The sequence below is a fragment of the Mastomys coucha genome, unplaced genomic scaffold, assembly GCF_008632895.1.
Source record: "Mastomys coucha isolate ucsf_1 unplaced genomic scaffold, UCSF_Mcou_1 pScaffold6, whole genome shotgun sequence".
Classification (NCBI taxonomy): Eukaryota; Metazoa; Chordata; class Mammalia; order Rodentia; family Muridae; genus Mastomys; species Mastomys coucha.
In genome coordinates this window covers 46,612,920-46,631,137 of record NW_022196912.1, presented here as the reverse complement: position 1 = coordinate 46,631,137, position 18,218 = coordinate 46,612,920, and the positions used below count along the sequence as shown (strand labels likewise).

Genomic DNA, 18,218 nt, shown 5'->3' with positions numbered 1-18,218 from the left:
GAAAGGAAGCACAGAGACCTGGGAATATGCAGGCATCAGCTTGGCCAGGGCCCACTCTCTCAAAGCAGGAAAGCTTAAACCTGACTCTCCAGAAGAAAGCAGCTGTCCCAATACAGAAAGGCCCAATACAGAAAGGCCATGATGTCCCAGCAAAGGCAGACACTTCAGCTGCCTGTTTCTGGCTCTTGTGGGGTTTTGGTCAGAGTTTTCATAAAATTAAAAACTAGGAAGGGAAAGGGAAGGTAGTCAACCACAAGGAGGAAATAGATTAAGTCAAAAGCTCTCCAACCTACTTCAGTAGTTGCTTCAGAATCTCAAATTTCTCTTTCATGTCATAAGATCCTATTGTTTTCTTGAAAGTTTTCATGTATATCTTACACGCAGATCCTTGGAATAAGGGGTTTTGCTTTGTTCTATGGCTGTCCCAAACAGCCTTATACAGCGTGTATAAGGGCTCATGAACTGAGAAACTTAACTTTTTACATTCAATCAAATTACTTGTTTAAAATATAGCCATTAAATTTTAAAACTGTTCTCAGGGTGCTTCTTTGTTTGGCATTCTTTTACAATCAGGTAGAAATGGTAGATGTGGAGTATTTATGACTAAATGAAATCAAGTGATCAGGAATTTATGTCATTCAGTGCTTAGTCACATCTACACACACACACACACAGTGTTTATATATGTGTATATATATATATATATATAGTGAACAATGTGTGTGTGTGTATATATATATATATATATTCTGAGCTATGAAATTGCTATAGAAGAGTCATTCTGAATACTGTTCATTATTCCAAACACTTCATTTATTTTCTTGTATTTATTCACAGTATTTACATATTGTACAATACCTGGAATGTACTTTTACATTGACAGAGGACAAATGGGACTGGCCTTGGCATATCCACAGATACATATGCCACTGTTTTCAACACAACTGAGGTTTTTTTGGTTTTCATTAAAATTTTTCATGCAGTTCCAAACTATACTTTGGGATTTTGATTGTGGAATACAAAATGTCAAATCATACTATATGCTCTATGAAAATACAGTTTAATGTTCTGCCTATGTTTCTAAAGAAATATTCCTTGTGGTTTCACCTAATCTTAAAAGGAAAATACCTCATTTTACAGAACAATACATCAAATGTGGAGTGTTGTCTGTTCTTATAATCTAAGAGTAGCAGATCTCACTGACAGATACACTGATTCGCTGAATGTATATTCGTAAACTGTCAGCAACATAGAAAATGCAAAGGAATTATGGAAGAGTGCAAAAATAAATCTCTGTCCACAGGAAGTGGGCATGAAGATGGTTCTGTTCTGTTGGTTTCCAAGGCACTTTTCAAGGTTCCTGGTGTGTCGCTCCTTTGCAGCTGAAAACAATTACATTTGATGTCATATAGCTACTCACTTCTTATTACCAATTCTAGAGGACATGGTGCAAGTTCAGCAATATAACAACACATTTATGAATAAGGAGCCTGTATTTCTCTTATGTTCAAAGCTTAGGTCCTTCCCCAACTCCCACCTGGAAAACAACCCAATTCTATAGTTACCATGTGCTTGCTATGCCTAAGGATGACAGCCACTATGCACACCTGTGAATAAATACTTGCTCAAGTGAAGTTTGGTGCTTGGTCTTACATGTGTGATGGGGATCTTTGGGTATTCTGTCAACAGATTTGCAGTTTGTGTCACTTCTGGGGAAGAGTTTGCTTGCCTCACAGTGCTGTGTTCACAAAGCCACTATTTAATCAAAAACCTTTTAGGACTCCTTGTTAGAATACCTGTTCACCTTTTAGTCATGAAGATAACATCAAGGTCACTAGGCCATATTCAGGTGAAACCGTGTGTAGTAAGTGTTTACTACCCATGCCTGTACTTTAAAAACTAGCCCAGAGCTCAGGCTGTTCACTTAACTCATCGTAGGTTCAGTAGTGAGGCATGTGTGCGACTCAGAATGTGCTTTCTCTGGTGAGGGGATGCCTACTGACTTTCCCCAAGAAAACTTCATGAATTTGCTCAGTACTTTTCTTATAGGACTTGTAAAACCTGCCCTGCAGGCTCTGGTCTAGAGCAGAGACAGGAATCTAGACCAGTGGTCTTGAAGCTAGAAAACAAAGACTGGATATAGCAGAAAACTTGTGTGGCCACTGGGAACCAGCAGAACGTGCTCAAGGTTTTCTCCAGGGTAGTGAGACATGATGCTCATTCTGGCCCTGAGGATCTGACTAGTGCCCTGAACCAATCTGCAAAGTACAGAGATGCTACCTAAGTCGTCGTCGTTGTCGTAGTAGTAGTAGTAGTAGTAGTAGTAGTAGTAGTAGTAGTAGTAGTAGTAGTAGTAGTAAAAGTTTTAAACTAATAGTTGACAGAGATGCTAGTGTTTTGAACTGACATGTACACCCATATTTTGGCCAAACTGAACCTATTCCTTTTTGGACTGTTGAAGCAGGTGGCCTTTGGTGCAGAAGTTTGTGAACAGAGATCTTCCTTCCCTTGTAACCATGTTACAGTAGCCTGTCAAATCCACACTGGATAATGAAGGAGTACAGCAGAGGCCAGTGTGAGACTTACTGTGGCTGTGCCATACCATATCTATTCAATGTACTTTGCCTTTTCCTTCATGTTTTTCTGTAATCTATGGTACTGGGCAAGCACAGATGTGCTGCTGAGGCCTGGAAGGCATACACCATTTAGAGCAGGCATGTGAGTCCGGGTGGTGGTTTTTCTCTGGGAAACTGAATTCTGTGTAGGAGCAACCAGCTCTCAGGAGGCTAGATGATACCAAAGGCATGAAAGTTCTCTGGATAAGCTGGACATTCTGTCCTGATTCGCAATTAAATAGAAATACTTCCCAAATGACTTCCTAGTAAGGTGGTGACACCTCTACAAAAACACATAATGGAAGTGAGAATTTTATTTCCCAGTACAAGTGTGTGTGTATGTGTGTGTGTGTGTGTTTGTGTGTGCTATAAATGAGGTGAGAAAATGGAAAATGTTGCAAAGAAGGGAAATGAGGGCATGCACTTGTCAGCTTTGGTATATGAACTCCGGCTTCCTCCAAAGAGTGCCGGGCGCGTGTGCAGCTCTCTCTGTTCTTTCACTTCATCCTTAGAAGAGAGCCTCTTACTTTTAGTGGTTCTTGCTCATGATAAACCATTCAGTCCGGATTGTGAGGATATATGGTGGCCATCACTGTGAGGCTGCCGTGTACTGGCCCTGCTGGCCCAGCCAGGTCCAAGGTTTGCCTCTGCACAGTGTTGCCTGTGTACTGAGCATGCCTGTATACGACAGAGTGCGGTTCTCATCCATTTTTTATGAGACAGGCAACTACTAAAAACATGTAACATTTACTTTTCTTTTTTTCCTGGAAAGCAGGCATGTTTTCTGGGAACAGCTATTTGCATTTAGGAAGTAGATCTTTTTGTGGTATGAATTCCCACCTAATAATGCCTGACATACTTTTATGATGTTAAAAATACAGAACTGATTAAATTAAAGTTCTGTCAGTTTGTCTGAAATGATTGAGTAGTATGGAGTTTATGTTGGGAAGTAATGCTATTTCCCCACAACACATTAAGCTGAGAGCCTCAGGAGTCCAGTGTACAGTTACAACCTGATAGTACATTTACATTTTTGCCACTAAATATTAGCATCAACACTCAGAAACGTTATGTTATCTGTGTTAAATTTTTGTTCTAATGATAAGACTCTAAACCTTTACAGGGTGTGGCTGTGGGTAGTAACAAATAGCATAATCTAACTTACAAACAACAAAAACAAATCAAGCAGAACATGCTTGGTTCAGTGGAACATGTATAAGCATGAAAAAATGTTTTTGTTTTGTTTTACTAAGGTGTGAAAGGAAAGCACATTTTACAAGCATGTCTCAGGATTTTGTGTGTGCATGTGGTAGGTATACATGTATGCAGATGTACATGCCCATGTATGCATACAGAAGAATGTGGAGTGTTCTGGTATATAACTTCACCTAAGTCCTTCAAGACAAAGTCTGTCATTGAAACTGGTGTTAAGGTAATCCTCCTGTGTAGCCACTGCAGCTCTGGGCTTACATGTGTCTGTAGCCAAGTCTGGCATTTTACATGACTAATAGGGATTTAAACTCTGAGCCTCATGCTTGCATAACAAGTGCCCATACCCTTGGAGCTATATCCCCCCCTCCCTGTGCTTCAGTTTTTGAATTTGTTTTTTATGGGCTGATGTGCAGTGCATGGTCGGCTAGCAAGGAGCCACCGTTCCTAACCTACCACATTCTCTATGTTGTTTATTAAATAAAATTTGAAGGACATTTGTGTCTATCCGTTAATGTCAATAATAGTTGAACCTGGAGGTCAACAGCAATAGGTTGAAACATGTATCTTGATGTAAAACTGCCTGTGCTAAAATCAACTAAGTGCTAATAGGAACTTCCAGTAACAATGTCCACTGCAGATAGCCAGCAGGGGGAGCCTTTTACTCATGGCCAATGTTTTGAGGTGAGTTGGCTGTCTTTTGCTCAGAGTGAGTCTACTGTAGAGAATGCATGACTGAATTCTATGTGTGTTTTATGACTTAAATGGGATCCTGACACCTGCTGTTTGGCCACCACGATTGTTTGGGAACTTACCTTATCTCTCCATGCACATGGGACTGACAGCCAGCCGAGTAAGTAACCTGGCACACCTTTTATAGTCTGCAGTAAAAACAAACCATGGACCCTTGTCAGTTGTCTTCACAACACTAAAATTAAAATAGGCTGTTTTGTGTTGTTGTTCTTTTGTTTGTTTGTTTTGCAAGTATATAAAGCACTATAACTTTTTTTTTTTTTAAATATTTTGAAGTCCCTAGAAACAAAAGAGCCTTGTCTGGAATCATGAGTTCTAAGTTGCTTACTTTCTTGGCATTACAAGCAGAAATAAGATGAGGTCTACAGAAGGGGACAGACATGGCATCCTCTGAACTATGGCTGCTGGGTTCACAGAAATGCCATGAGTGTTGCTTTAAGTGAGATAGGCTTTTTACACGCCCCTGAATGCTCTTTCAGATTCCCCACCTGAGATGAGCCTTATACAGACTTTTAGAGTGATGTTTGAAAGAAAGTGGGTCAAAGGGATCTGTATGGGAGGCTATGGCAAGAAGCAGAGGCAAGAGGATAAGTTCAGTGCTAGCCTGGGCTACTGAGTGGATTTGAGGCAACCCTGAGCAACTTGGATAAGTTCAATGCTAGCCTGGGCTACTGAATGGATTTGAGGCCACCCTGAGCAACTTAACAAGAATATGTTCCAAAAAGTAAAAAAGAGAAATGGGGGTAGGTGTAGCTCAGTGATAAAGTGCTTGTGGGAAGCCCTTGAACCAATCGTCAGCAGTAAAGGGGCGGGGGGATTGAAAAGCAAAATTTCAAGTGTAGTAAGAAAAAGTGTAACTGTAGAAGAAAAAGATAATAGTTTTTGAGTGCTGCCTGATATTCATTGTAGATTCCACACTTCATTCTTCTTCTCCATCAAAAAGTAAGTAGGAAGGCTTAGTTACCGCAGCTATAGGAGAATTTCCCCAGCACAAAATTATGTGAAAAGCTTCCGTAATTTATGATTTACTACAGTTTACATCTCAGGAGGTATTTACCCTCAAAGGAAAATCTGAGTGAGTGACAATGACAATGGTTACACACTTCCAAAAAGTTACCTTTGAAGTGTTTATGGCATATATACTTTTAGTTCAAAGAGGAGAGCTTAACTTATTTGGAATTGATCTCCTAGATTTTTACTTTATTGCTTTTCTTGCTCACTATTTGGAATGCAGTTTTCCTAAATAGGGTCTATACCAAGGTGAGTAGACTGTGAGTCCAGGAGCAACTTAATTAACAAACTGTAAATACTTGCATTTGTAACCTGCGCAGATCCTAGCTGTTCCCATCTCACTCCAAGTCTCAAACAATGCCCCACAACCACTAATGTGCATGTAGGTAGAACTTATTCTGTTTACTAGTAAGAAGAGAGACTTGGTTTTCATTCCACCAAGCTACTATGGCTACCTAAGAAGGCTGGGCTCTATGGTTCATAGTGATTCTAGAACCCCAGGATTTCAGTGAATTTCTGAACATCTTAAAGCATCCCAAAAGAGATACCTACTGCTCTGTTCTTTGTGGAAGAAGAAGTGGAAGGAGCTAATCTCAATGCGCAAATGTATCAGCCTTCCCCCTCTGGGGACTCAGCTTGAGATGTGACCAGAAGTCTGTATATTATTACAAAAGGATACGACAGTGTGGAGCATGGTACAACTCTCTGGGAGAAGCTTGAAGAGACTGTAAGGTGGAGCATGAGCCTTGAGCCTGGCCTTGATGCCTCTGTGACAAGCCATTTAAATCCTGTCTTCTAATCTCCAAGTGGATAGGTTTTAATGCTAGAAGGTCATATTCAGACTTAGGGTCTAGAATCATATTGTTGTATGAGAATATTTATTGTAAAATAGATATACACTTAAACAATAAAAAAGGTTCTGTGTCCCCAAGAGACAAGTTAATTCTCAAAACAGAAGATGATTTCAGTACACAGGAGAACAGGGGAGATAATGACAGAAGGGGAACTTATGGCAAGTTCAAATTGAAAATCAAATTCTACAGGAAGCATGTCTGCTCACCTTGGGCTTCAGGCCTGACTGTGTCTGATAAGTGCTACTGAGGCAGCCTTGCTGGGCCACGACCCACAGATGTGAGGGAAGAGCCTACCTAGCAGTGTCTGTCACACAGAAGCAGTCTGTAAATGACAGGTATCATTATTCAGAAAAGCTCTGCTGCCTAAACAGAAAAAAAAGGTCACTACTTCATGTAACTGGTATATTTGTGGCAAGCAAAAAGGCCATTTGGGTCTGCTGACTGGGCTTCGGTCCTCTGTCATCTGCCAGGAAGATCCTGATGTGTCTGCAAGGCTTTTCTCCTTTCAGTTTTAAATCAAGCAAAGTTCATCATCCCATTTAAAAATAAATGGTTTTATGAAGAGCATAAGGAATCATTTGGGGGAAATGAGATATACTACAGTAGATAAATAGATAAAGCTTGTTGAAAATGAAAAGAAATTTAAATGAAAGAAAGACATATGAGAAACAGGGCCAATGTATGAGCCCTGTGTCACCGAGCTGAAGAACAGCCAGAAGAACCGCATTTGGAATAGCAAATAAGATTCTTGGATGCTGGGGATTTTATTATTGGTGGGATGAAAACCACAGTGGTCAGAGCCATGGAGATGGTCGAAAAAGTTTGGCCGAAGAAAGAACCTCGGGACAACCAGGCTGGTTAGACCCCATCACTCTGACCACCAGCAGATACCTGAGCAACTCACGCCTGATCTCTGTGAAGTTCACCTGAATAGAATAGACTTTGTTCATAAACAAATGAAAATGTGAATGAAAGGGGTCAGCCATTGCAAGAGCTGATTACGTCCAATGGGTTATCATGAGTGGCACTGGTTGCTGGAGAATTTAAGCCATCTGCTACCATCTCTAGGCATCCTGCCCCAGTCCAGTCGGGTGGGGACACTCAGGCCCCACACCTGTCACAGAGCAGATCCACTGCACTGAAGGAAGAGTGGAGTTTTGTCTACTGGGTGCTCACTTACATGCAGGGATGGTGCAGTCTCTCGTGTTGTGGTAAAGTCTGTGAAAGTGCTTGCTGCACTTTGGACTGAAATAGAGAGGACCTGGAACACAAAGGAAGAAAGTCACAAAGACTCAGGGCACAAAGGAGCAAGGGGGGGCAGAGGACTGAAGGGGACACACACCTGTGAGATGTTTCAGAAACTTGTCCTTCATCCTTAGATCTCGAGGAACAATCTCTACGAGGGGTGAGAAATCGTATTACTTGAACAGAGCACCTATGAAGTGTGGTCGTTAGGTGAATGTGGAGGAAATTTTGAGAATTGCATTATCCACACTACAATGCACTGAATAAAACAGGAGAACACTTGGTAGTTGCACAAAATACAATGGGGGCACTCGGGTTGGGACATGATTTTTTTTTTCTCAAGCAGCACTAATGACTCTTAAAGCTCCAAATATTACCAGTCTATTCTCTCTGGATATAGTAAGTCAGAGGCCATAAAGTTACAGGATGACAAAAACATATTTTTTTGGATATGTTCCAGTAGATGAATCACTTGTATACACTTTAATGGGAAGAACTTTGAAGTCAAATTCCATATCATTTAAAAGTTCAAGAAATAAACCTGAACCTTCAACTCCCAAAATGTGTCACTGAACAATATAGATTGTAGGTAATTTTTTAAGGATCAAATTTCCTTAGGGTTTTCTGATAGGCTGGTGTGAACAGATGGGAATATACATCACCTTGGTTTATAAGGCAAAGGAGGGGACCTAAAAAAAGGTTTTCATATACCATTTCATAATCATGCTTTTAGTGGGCACCTGCTCTCCAGCGATGGTTCCCTGATTTTTTTTCTGAGTTTGGATATTGTTTTTGCATCATTTCTCAGTCTCTTCAATCATTTTCTATGTCTCTGACCCACGTGAGGCAAGTAGTTTCTCTATGATTGTGTAATGTCACACTTTATTTTACCAGAAATATTGTACTCTGCTTTCCCAATAGCTGAAGAGAGACACTGGCATTGAGTCTTCCACGAGGGACATGGAGACTACTCCCCAAGGCCTTTCTTCGTGCACTCCTTATTTGAGTCAGTTTACACAAAAGTGACCCTATCATATTTGACCTAATTGTGTCATGAGAGCATTAAAAGCTTGTATGCTTCCCTGAGAAATTCCCACGGGCCACTCCGGGAAGGGCTCCATCAGGGAAGGTCTGGCCATCTCAGCCTCTGCTGGAAACGGTGGACTGGGAACCCTCCCCTGGAAAGAGCAGAGTGTCCTCCACTGAGCACCAGCACATCTTGGAAGTGGATTAGGATTGCTATCATAGAGGCTCACACAGTCTCTTGTTTCTGCCAGTTTTTTTCTTGAGAAACAAGCAAAACCAAACCAAAACAAACACACACACAAACACACAAAACCATCAGTTAAATTTTAAAGTTGATTTGTCTTTAAACCTTTGTTTCTGAAAAACAGTTCTTAAGAAATATTAATATAATGTGTCTTTCAGACACGGAAGTTAGCCCTTCCATCCATACTGTCGAGATCCACTTTTGCGCCTCAGTGGACACTGGCTAGAACTCTTTCGGAGCCCACGATGACGGGACTCCCCACTCACTCTTTACGTCATATGGCTGGACAATCATACATCCTTGGTTTCTCAGGTCAAGACTCATTCTCTCTCTCTCTCTCTCTTTTTTTTTTTTTTTTTTGGTTTTTCGAGACAGGGTTTCTCTGTATAGCCCTGGCTGTCCTGGAGCTCACTCTGTAGACCAGGCTGGCCTCGAACTCAGAAATCCACCTGCCTCTGCCTCCCAAGTGCTGGGATTAAAGGCGTGCGCCACCACGCCCGGCTAAGACTCATTCTCACCAATTCTGTCTATCAAATCTACATTGCCAGTTACTCTCTACCTTGTACGTTGTTGGCACTCTCAGACGCCCATCAATTCTCTCTACCCCTCAGGTCTAAACTGAGGAGATACTTTCTGTTCCTCACAGTCTACACTGTCCGGATCCTCATCCAGTCTCCACCCCACTGGTCCATACTTGCCACAGCTCAATCTTACTAACTTTCTGTACTTTGTGGTCTGCACTGCTATGGGACACTCCCTCACTCTGTTTCCTGGATGCACACTGCTAGGGCTCCCTCTTCCACACTCTGACCCCACAGGTCTATGCTGCCAGATACTCATCTCTTACTTTCTGCCTTTCAAAAGCTACGCAGCCACAACCCTCCCTTACTCTCTTGCATATCATGGTCTACACTGCTGGATTCTCACCCCGTCTAAGCCCTCCACCAGGTCTACTACACCGAGGAACACTCACCCACTCTCTGCTCCTCTTGGTCTGCCCCATAATCCGTGGCCTCTCGGCGGCCCAGGGCAAAGTCGGACTCCCCGAGGAGCTGCAGCCTCTTGGAGTCTCCTATGTGGAATTTCTTCAGCTCCTGGACCAGCTCTACTAGCAATCTCAGCAGCGTTTGCCGGTCTGCAGGCCCCCTGGGCTGCGCGCGTCCCCGGTCCCCCACCGTGCTCAGTAGTAGCAGCAGCGCAAGGAGCAATGGGCGCCCGGACGCGCGCATGGCCCTGGTGGCCTGTGTCGCGGGTCTTGGGACCCGCCGCCCCAGCAGCCGGCGCCCAAGTTTCCCGCACGCGGAGTCCAAGCGCAGCCTGAGCCCGCCGCAGAACTTTCTTTCACCACGGGGACTGGCGCGCCGGGGTCTTTGGACACCTCTTGGAGATGTGAGGCCACAGGTGACGCCCCGGGGGCTGCCGAGGTCGGGAGCTGCGGAGCAGATGGGCGGCCCTGGACTTGAGAGGTAGGGGCACCTGCCAGCGGCGGGTCCCGCTCTGCCCTCGGGCACCTGTGCCCACGCCGTGGATCCCGCGTCGCCCTTGGGCACCTGATCACCAGAGGTCCCGCGTCTGCCGCGATCCCCGGTCCCCTTGTCCCGCCACTACTTGTCGAGCTCCAGCCCCACTTGTCCAGCGCAGGGACACAGGAAGCGCACGCAGCTCTTACGGGGGACAGCGCTCACCCTGCTGCTCCGAGTCCCGCTGTTCTCGGGCGCTTCTTATCCCCGCGGCCGCCGACGTCAGGCGGGTCCCCCGGGTTCCGAGCGCCGCTTTAATTAGAACCACGGAGCGCCGCTCTGGGGCGCGGATATTCGTCAGGCCCCTCCGCCTCTCGCTCTCTCATCCCCTCCCCTGTCCCCTCCTGGCCCAGTCTTCAGTCTCCGCCCCTCCCTCACGTCTCCACCCGCGTCTGGTCTCCCCCTCTCTTGTCCTTCCTCTGCCTCTCCTGTCTCCCTCTCCCGCAGTCTGTTTCCCTCCGTTCCTGTCACAAGTGACAGGATGAGCAGAAACGCCTTTACCGGGAACTGGGATCTGTTTTTGTCTAAATGTAGATCTTGGGCTATTTAAAAGGAGCTGCTTGATTGCCTCAACATTGAGTGTCATCTAGAGTCCGGACTTATCTGAAGAGGAATCTGCTGAACACAGGCCGGTTTCTGGTCCTGAAGAAGATAGACGATGGGAGCAGGAGCGTCCTGCAGAAAGCCTCACACTTGGAGGGACCCAAGCAGCCTGCGAAGGTTCTGAGAGCAGCAACACTGCTATACCACGTTGGACCCTGGCCCTGGTTGGCTCCAGAGCTCTTGCCACTCAAAGCTGCATCTTTAAGAAAGTTTGATCTTTTGGAAATAGCCAGGCACATTTGCAAGGGCTCAGCAATTTACTTGCTTGATTTTTTTTTTCCTCTTGTGATAAGTATTACCAACTGCACAGTTTCCCATTTCATTGGTGCTTTCTGGGCAGGAGCTGGAAGTCCTCCAAGTCAGCGATCACATCGGGGAAAGGTGTTCTTAGTACAGCATCAGAAAGGGAGAAGGCAAGCATTAAAAGCCTTGATCTTTAACCCGCAGCTGCTCAGGCTGCTGCGAAGATGCAGTGCCTTACAGGTGCGCACCTGCACTGGCCAAGGGTGAGCAAGGGATCCCTGTATGCCAGCCCCTACTCTGCACAGTTCTTGGGTTCTAACTCAGTCTCCTCTCTCCACCACCTACTCCTTCCCTTCACTGGTACCTCTTTCCCTAGATGATCAAGTGCCTGGTAGAGTAGAACCAGTAGCTATGGGAGACCCTAAAATGTGACCCTTTGGGTCTATCTTTAAAAGCAAACAATTTGATTTTCAAATTGGGGTTTCTTTTAGTTTTAGTTTAGTTTAGGGCTTTTTATTTAGCTTTGTTGCATGCAATATAGTAGAAAGGCATAGGGTCCTGATGAAATGCATGCAAGACAAAGGGAGGTTTCCTGGGAGACAGATCTTAAACAGATTAAGATGGGGTACTTCTTTCTTCCTTTTTGCTCTATCCATGTATAAAGGGACATGAAGTCCTTCTGACAATAGGGAGTCTAACTGCCCAACTGCTTTCCCCTTCAGGAGGTCAGCATCTACCATACTCTGGTATCTGCAACATCTATGTACCACTAATCACAGTGCAATGGAAACGTAGAAAGTTTCTAGGTTGTTGTGATTATATCTTGCTTAATACCATTTAGATTTACCTAGACGTGTTTAAAACAGGGCTTCACAGAATCAAGAGCTTCAATTTTAGAGAGGAAATAAAACAAAATAACAGCAAAGGAATGGAGTCCACCCCTTCAAATTCTACCAGCACAATAAGCCTTGCTGGTGATGAAATAATCCTTCTGTGGTCTTTTGGTTGTCAGTGAGACAAACGGAGTCTTTGTGGGACTCCTCTCCATCACTCAATTGTATTGTGCTTAACCCAGTGCACAAATAATAGAGAAAATGTGTGTTTGGTTGGTTTTTGGACATGAAATCTAACAATCAAAGATCAGACAAGTTATGTGTCTGTTTAATCTTGCAAAGATGTATGGTCAAATGACTCCAAGCATTCCTCATTTCATATAATATATAAACATTTCCAGACTTTAAATACTTACTTGAAAGAATGTGTTCCCTATTAGTGTATATTCATCTTTTATATGATATTGTCAAGATGAATTGTGTAGAGTTCTCCACTTAACAGAATGGTGGGTCTTTTAAGCTCTTTGGTAGTGAAGTCTGATTTCAAGATCATACATGCAAATTGACAAGAATTTTTAATATAGATTGTAATATTACTTGGTCACTCCAATTCTCTTTACATAAAGTCAGCCTATATGGTTGGATATTGTTCCTAATCTAAAACTATATAATTCTGTGATATCATCAATAACAACAAGCAACTTCCTACAAAAAGCAGAAGGTAATTCACCTGAAGTCATTTCTATTAGCTTAACATCTATTTGGGGGAAAAAGTTATTAAATTTATATAATTCCCTTCTTTACTAAATGAACAACTATCTACTGCCAAGGATTTCATGAGCTAAAAAGAAAAAAATAGGAAGAAACTATATTCTAGCTTGTCTTATTCTTTACTTTCCTATTGCTGTGATAAAAACTGTGACCAAAAGCAACTTGGGAAGAAAGGGTTTATTTGGCTTCTGTATCCCTAGTCTCAGTCAATTGAGGGAAACCCAGGCAGGAACTCAGAGCAGGTACTGGGAGGCAGGAAATGAAGCAGAGGCCGTGGAGGGGTGCTGCTTACTGTCTTGCTCCACATGACTTGCTCAGCCTGCTTTCTTATAAAGCTCAAGACTACCTGCTCATGGTGGCACTGTCCCCAGTGGACTGGACCCTCCCACATTAGTCATCAATCAAGGCAATGCCATACAGACTTGCCTATGGGCACTCTGATGGAGACATTTTTCTCTATCAAGGTTCTTTTCCTAGATTACTCTAGCTTGTATTAAACTGGCAAAAAATTTAACCAACATATAGACCATCAGAGAACAGAGATATTCATATTATAACTCATAACAATAGCAAATTTACATACAGTTCTGAATTATCAACAAAAATTATTTTATGGTCAGGTGATCACCACAACATGCTGGGTTAAAGGATTATAGCATTAGAAAAGTTGAGAATTACTACTTTAAACCCCCACTCCCTCTCTCTCTCTCCCTCTCTCTTTCTTCATGGTATGGCATATAATAGAGTTAAGTATAAAGAGAATGTCTTAAAATGAATAATCACATTGTTTACCAGTGTATTATCTATTTAACAATCATTTCATTAGAAAGATGAACATTCATCTTTCAAAAACAATAGCTTTATGGACAACAAGAAAATATAGAAATTCCGTTGATTTTACTGTCAACATAAAGTAGCATGCTAAGAATGCACTAGAAACTGTATACATATTTTAGGAGATTCTTATTATTTCATATTACTGGGCCAATCTTTTTAACAAAAATGTAGTAATGTAGCTCTCTAAGAATTCAGGAATGGTATCTACACAGGATCCTAAGTCTCTTTCTACCCCATGTGTAAAACTATGTAAGTCCTTTGAGTCTTTCCATTCTTTGGCGCCTATTTTATATCATGGGAAGACCCATGAGCCAAAGTTTTCTACCAAAATACTGGATACCATGACTGATTTACCTATGTTCAATATTTCTCCATAACCCAGGTGAAGAGAATACTCCATGCTGGAAAGACCTGAGGGGAGGGCATGCTCTCTTATTGGTGTTATACAACCAAGCTTGGGGGAAAGTCTCAAAATGCCTTGTGTCTTGTCATTTGGATGTTTCAACCCGCCATCTTTCAATGACAACATTTGTATGTACACATTAATCTTCAACATGAAAAGAACCTGTCTGTAGTATAAAAGAACATTTGAGCAGTGAAGCTAGTCTAGAGGAATATCTGAGCCCAGTAGCATTTTCTGTGCTCAACACCAAGCTACTTACATTTCATACATTTTCTGCAGAAGATAAAATATCCTGGTTACAAGTAACACAGAGAATGATGCAGGGTCTGGTAGAGACCTGAGAAGTGCTATAACAGTCTCACCTATCAAACTCTGGAGGTTTGGGTTTTGATAATTTAACTCTTCTGACAGATCAATAGATGGTAACAGTGTCACGCACACTATGCTTCTCACGCACTCTTCTTAAGAGGAGTATCTGGTATAGCTATTCAGGTTCCTCTTTTCTGGGACATTATGTCTGCTTTGGACCCAGGATTTAGGCCTGAGTGGAAGTGAAGTAGATAAGTAGAAGTTTAGAAAAGTCGGGCCTGCTGTCAGTCATTAAGCATATAGATCTTGGGCTGCTACTCTAGCACAGGTAAGATTACATTCAGTAGAAATAAAAGAAATTTGCTCTTAGGCTTCCCTTCCCTGAAATCTTAAGTAGCCAGGAATAAACCATTACCAAGCCCTATCCAAATTTAGAAACAATATACTTTGGAGACAACAGAGGGGAGTGCAAACCGCTAACAATGCTCAGGTTGGAGAACCCAAGCTTTACTCTGACTCCAGGGGCTTCTTCTCCCATTGGTGAAGTGATAGAGACATGTACTAAGAACAGAAAGGAGGCCCTTCCCACTGACAATTAGCTTTACCCTGTACTCCAGCCAATCTCAGAATTCAGAAATTCATGCTCTTTTGTCTAGTGCTTTTTCTTTTTCTTTAAAAGATTGACTCATTTATTTATGTACATGATTATTTTCCATGTATGTATGTATGTATGTATGTATGTATGTATGTATGTATGTATACCATGTGCATTTTAGAATCCTATTCATTTATTTTTAAGATTCATGTATGTTCACACTTTCCTTTCTTCCCACTTCATGCTTTTATTGAGTGCTCTCCTCTCACCTTCTCACTGATCTCCCACTGACCTCTGCAGGCCAGGTGGGGGCTCCCTTGCACTCTGTGGTTTTTCTATCATAGAGCTCATCTGCTTTGCCCTGTTTGGTTTTCCTGGCATGGCCATTGCTTTTCTCTTTTCTTTTCTTTTCTTTTCTTTTCTTTTCTTTTCTTTTCTTTTCTTTTCTTTTCTTTTCTTTGTGGTATAATGCATTCAGGCATGTACCAGAGCATGTGTGCATGTGGAAGCTAGAGAAGAGAGTCAGGTGTCCTCTCCATCACTTTCTACCGTATTTCCCTGTGACAGGCTGTCTCATTGAACCTCTAGAGTCAGGCTGGCAGCCACCAAGCCCCAGTGAGACTTTCGATTTTTGCCTCTCACCATTTTGGAATTACAAGCATGTATGACTGTGCCCAGCTTTTTAGGACAGGGTCTGGGTATTTGAATTCAAGCTCCCAGGCTTGTGCCATAGCCTTCTTACCCACTGAGCTATTTCCCCAGCCCCACTAAGTTGCTTTTCTGTGTCTTCCATTCAACTACTATTCTTTCAACCAGAGAGTACTTGATTCAGTATATAACAATGGCATTTGGTTTAGTTTTGTAATTGAAAAAGTGAGTAAGTGTATTATTGCTATGTATTCTTACTGACAGCTACAAATAATTATGAAAGCAAATATTTCTTGGGCACTATTAGACAGCTTTTTTATTACTAAAACAAATAATGGGGATAATGAACATTAGAGAGCTTTAAAAGCTTTAGAGTTCAGACCATTGCTTTTGCATAGATAGAAAAGGAGCAGACCATGGAGGGAACACATAAAAGAAGTATGCAAAGGACCAAATTGCACATCTCAGGGAGAGGATAGAGAGAGTAAAATGCTGGTGTCCCACTGTCCCTCTCAAGGACACATTGACCCAAGACCTCCCACTAGGCTTCATCTTTCAAAGAAACTACCACTTCCCAATAGTGCAAAGCAGGTATCTGTTCTTCAACAGATGATCTTTATGGAATGCTTAAGATCCAAATCATAGCAATTATGTGCTCCCCTGGTTTCCAAAGTTTCACAAACATCTCAGAAATGCAAAACCTATTTAGTCCCTTGATGCCTCAACAACTGTAGCCTCATTCAAAAGTAAAATTTCTAATTCTCCTTCAAGATTCAAGACAAACTCAGCTAATTGCTTAGGAAACAGTGAACAAAGAAGCCACGCCCCTTCTCCCAATGCACAATGGTATAAGAGGCACAGAGTAATCACCCAACACCAAAAGGGAAGAATGAGGAGCTGAATGGAACAAGTCTCAAATAAGACTAAAGCCCGGAAAGTCAAATAATAAATCTCCAAACTCCATGAACCCCAACCAGTGCTCTCTGGAGTAGATGTGGGCTTGCAAGAGTGATGGGTCTCTGCCCATGTGGCTGTGCTTCCTACACTCCACAGAACCTCTCTCAGCTCAACTCTACATTCTAGCTTTCTTTGGTAGATGTTCAACCTTTCTGGCAGCTCTAGCTTCCTGGGGTGTCTGTTATAACTGATATTTCATTCTCACAGACACACAGTTCACCCTGTGAGGAAGTCCTACCCCATCACACATTGCTTGACCTCAGGCTTTTCTTTAAAATCTTAGCAGCGACTATGACCCTGACTCTTGCATTCTGCATGCCTGCAAAATAGGTGTCATGGAACGAGCACCAAGGTTTGATACCAAATGAGCTGGACATGGGCTCTCTTGAACAGCAATTGCAGTGGCTTCTGCTACCTGGATTCAACTGTGTAGTCTCTATGGGCATGTAGGATACCCTGATTCTTTTACTAAAAGGTTCTACCCTGGTAACTCTCCCAAACACTTTTGAATTTCTGCCTTTCTAAGCCTCTGGTGTTTGAGGTCTTGCTGATTCCTGAGATACACTTGACATCTGACTCATGCAGAATATAAGAGTCAGGTTCATGGTTCCTACTGAGATTTTAAAGAAAAGCCTGAGGTTAGGCAGTGTGTGGTGGGGCAGGACTTCTTCAAAGGGTGAACTGTGTATCTGTAAGAATGGAATATAAGTTATAATAGAGATCCCAGAGAGCTAGAGGTGCCAGAAAGGTTGAACATCTACTAAAGAAAGCTAGAGAAGTAGAGTTGAGTATACAGGTGGAAAACATTTGACTTAATTTTCCTTGGTGTTCAAAACAAAACTCTTCTAAACATGTTTCTTTTCTCATAAAACTGAGGCTAGATCTGCTCTGTTCCTTCTGATTATCCATACAAATTTGTCTAAAAGTATACATCAGTATTAGTGTCACAATGTTAGTACTGAGATGGCTGAATTTTCTTCTACCAGAGAACCTAGTTTATCACCTTTAAGGTAGACCTTCCACAGGCCCTCAAGATATGGGCAAATTCAACCAAATCTTTGCCAGGATATTATACAAGTGACTTTCAATAATTGTCATTGTCATGGGAGCCCTCACCATCCTAACCCTTCCTGTCTTCATTCCTATTATGATAATGGCCTTTTGAGTTCTCATATGAATTTAGAATTTCATTCATTTGGTTTAGATTCTTCTTTAAAGCATGCCCTTATTATTTTATCTGTTGTGATGTCTCCCTTTTCATCTCTAATTTTATAATTTGGCTCTTCTCTTTCTTTTGGTTACTTTTAGCCAAAGGCTTGTCAATCTTGTTCATTATTTCAAAGAACCAAAACTCTTCATTGATTCTTTGTACTCATCAAAAGTTTTTATTAAGTTCTATTTACAGCATTTGATCATCAGATAGAGCCAAATACCAATTATCTAGGCATCTCTCAATTAAATCATGTGTACAACCATGACGGATAATCACAGGCACCTGTGCTATGAAAACCAGCATCACCCAAATATAAAGATAGTTTGAAA

General features: G+C 42.2%; 1 protein-coding gene across 1 annotated transcript; it reads right to left on the bottom strand.

Moving 5' to 3' along the window:
* Positions 1–791: 791 nt before the first annotated feature.
* On the bottom strand, positions 792–10,653 carry Alkal2 (ALK and LTK ligand 2). The gene is made up of 5 exons (XM_031355651.1): positions 9,931–10,653; positions 7,785–7,838; positions 7,623–7,703; positions 4,640–4,705; positions 792–1,382 (listed from the first exon to the last, which is right to left on the bottom strand). Exons 1-4 carry the CDS (start codon positions 10,184–10,186, stop codon positions 4,641–4,643), a joined length of 456 nt encoding a protein of 151 aa, XP_031211511.1. The 5' UTR covers positions 10,187–10,653; the 3' UTR covers positions 792–1,382; position 4,640.
* Between the last annotated feature and the right edge of the window lie 7,565 nt (positions 10,654–18,218).

Bases quoted from the DNA above. Each gene is read 5' to 3' on its own strand.
- Alkal2 (XM_031355651.1), bottom strand. From the start codon at position 10,186: ATGCGCGCGTCCGGGCGCCCATTGCTCCTTGCGCTGCTGCTACTACTG. The intron at 7,839-9,930 runs GTGAGTGTTCCT...CACCCCTCGTAG, and splicing joins CCAAGAGGAGCAGAGAGTGG to AGATTGTTCCTCGAGATCTA. The intron at 4,706-7,622 runs GTAAGTGAGCAC...TTTTTACTGCAG, and splicing joins AGACTGCACCATCCCTGCAT to ACTATAAAAGGTGTGCCAGG.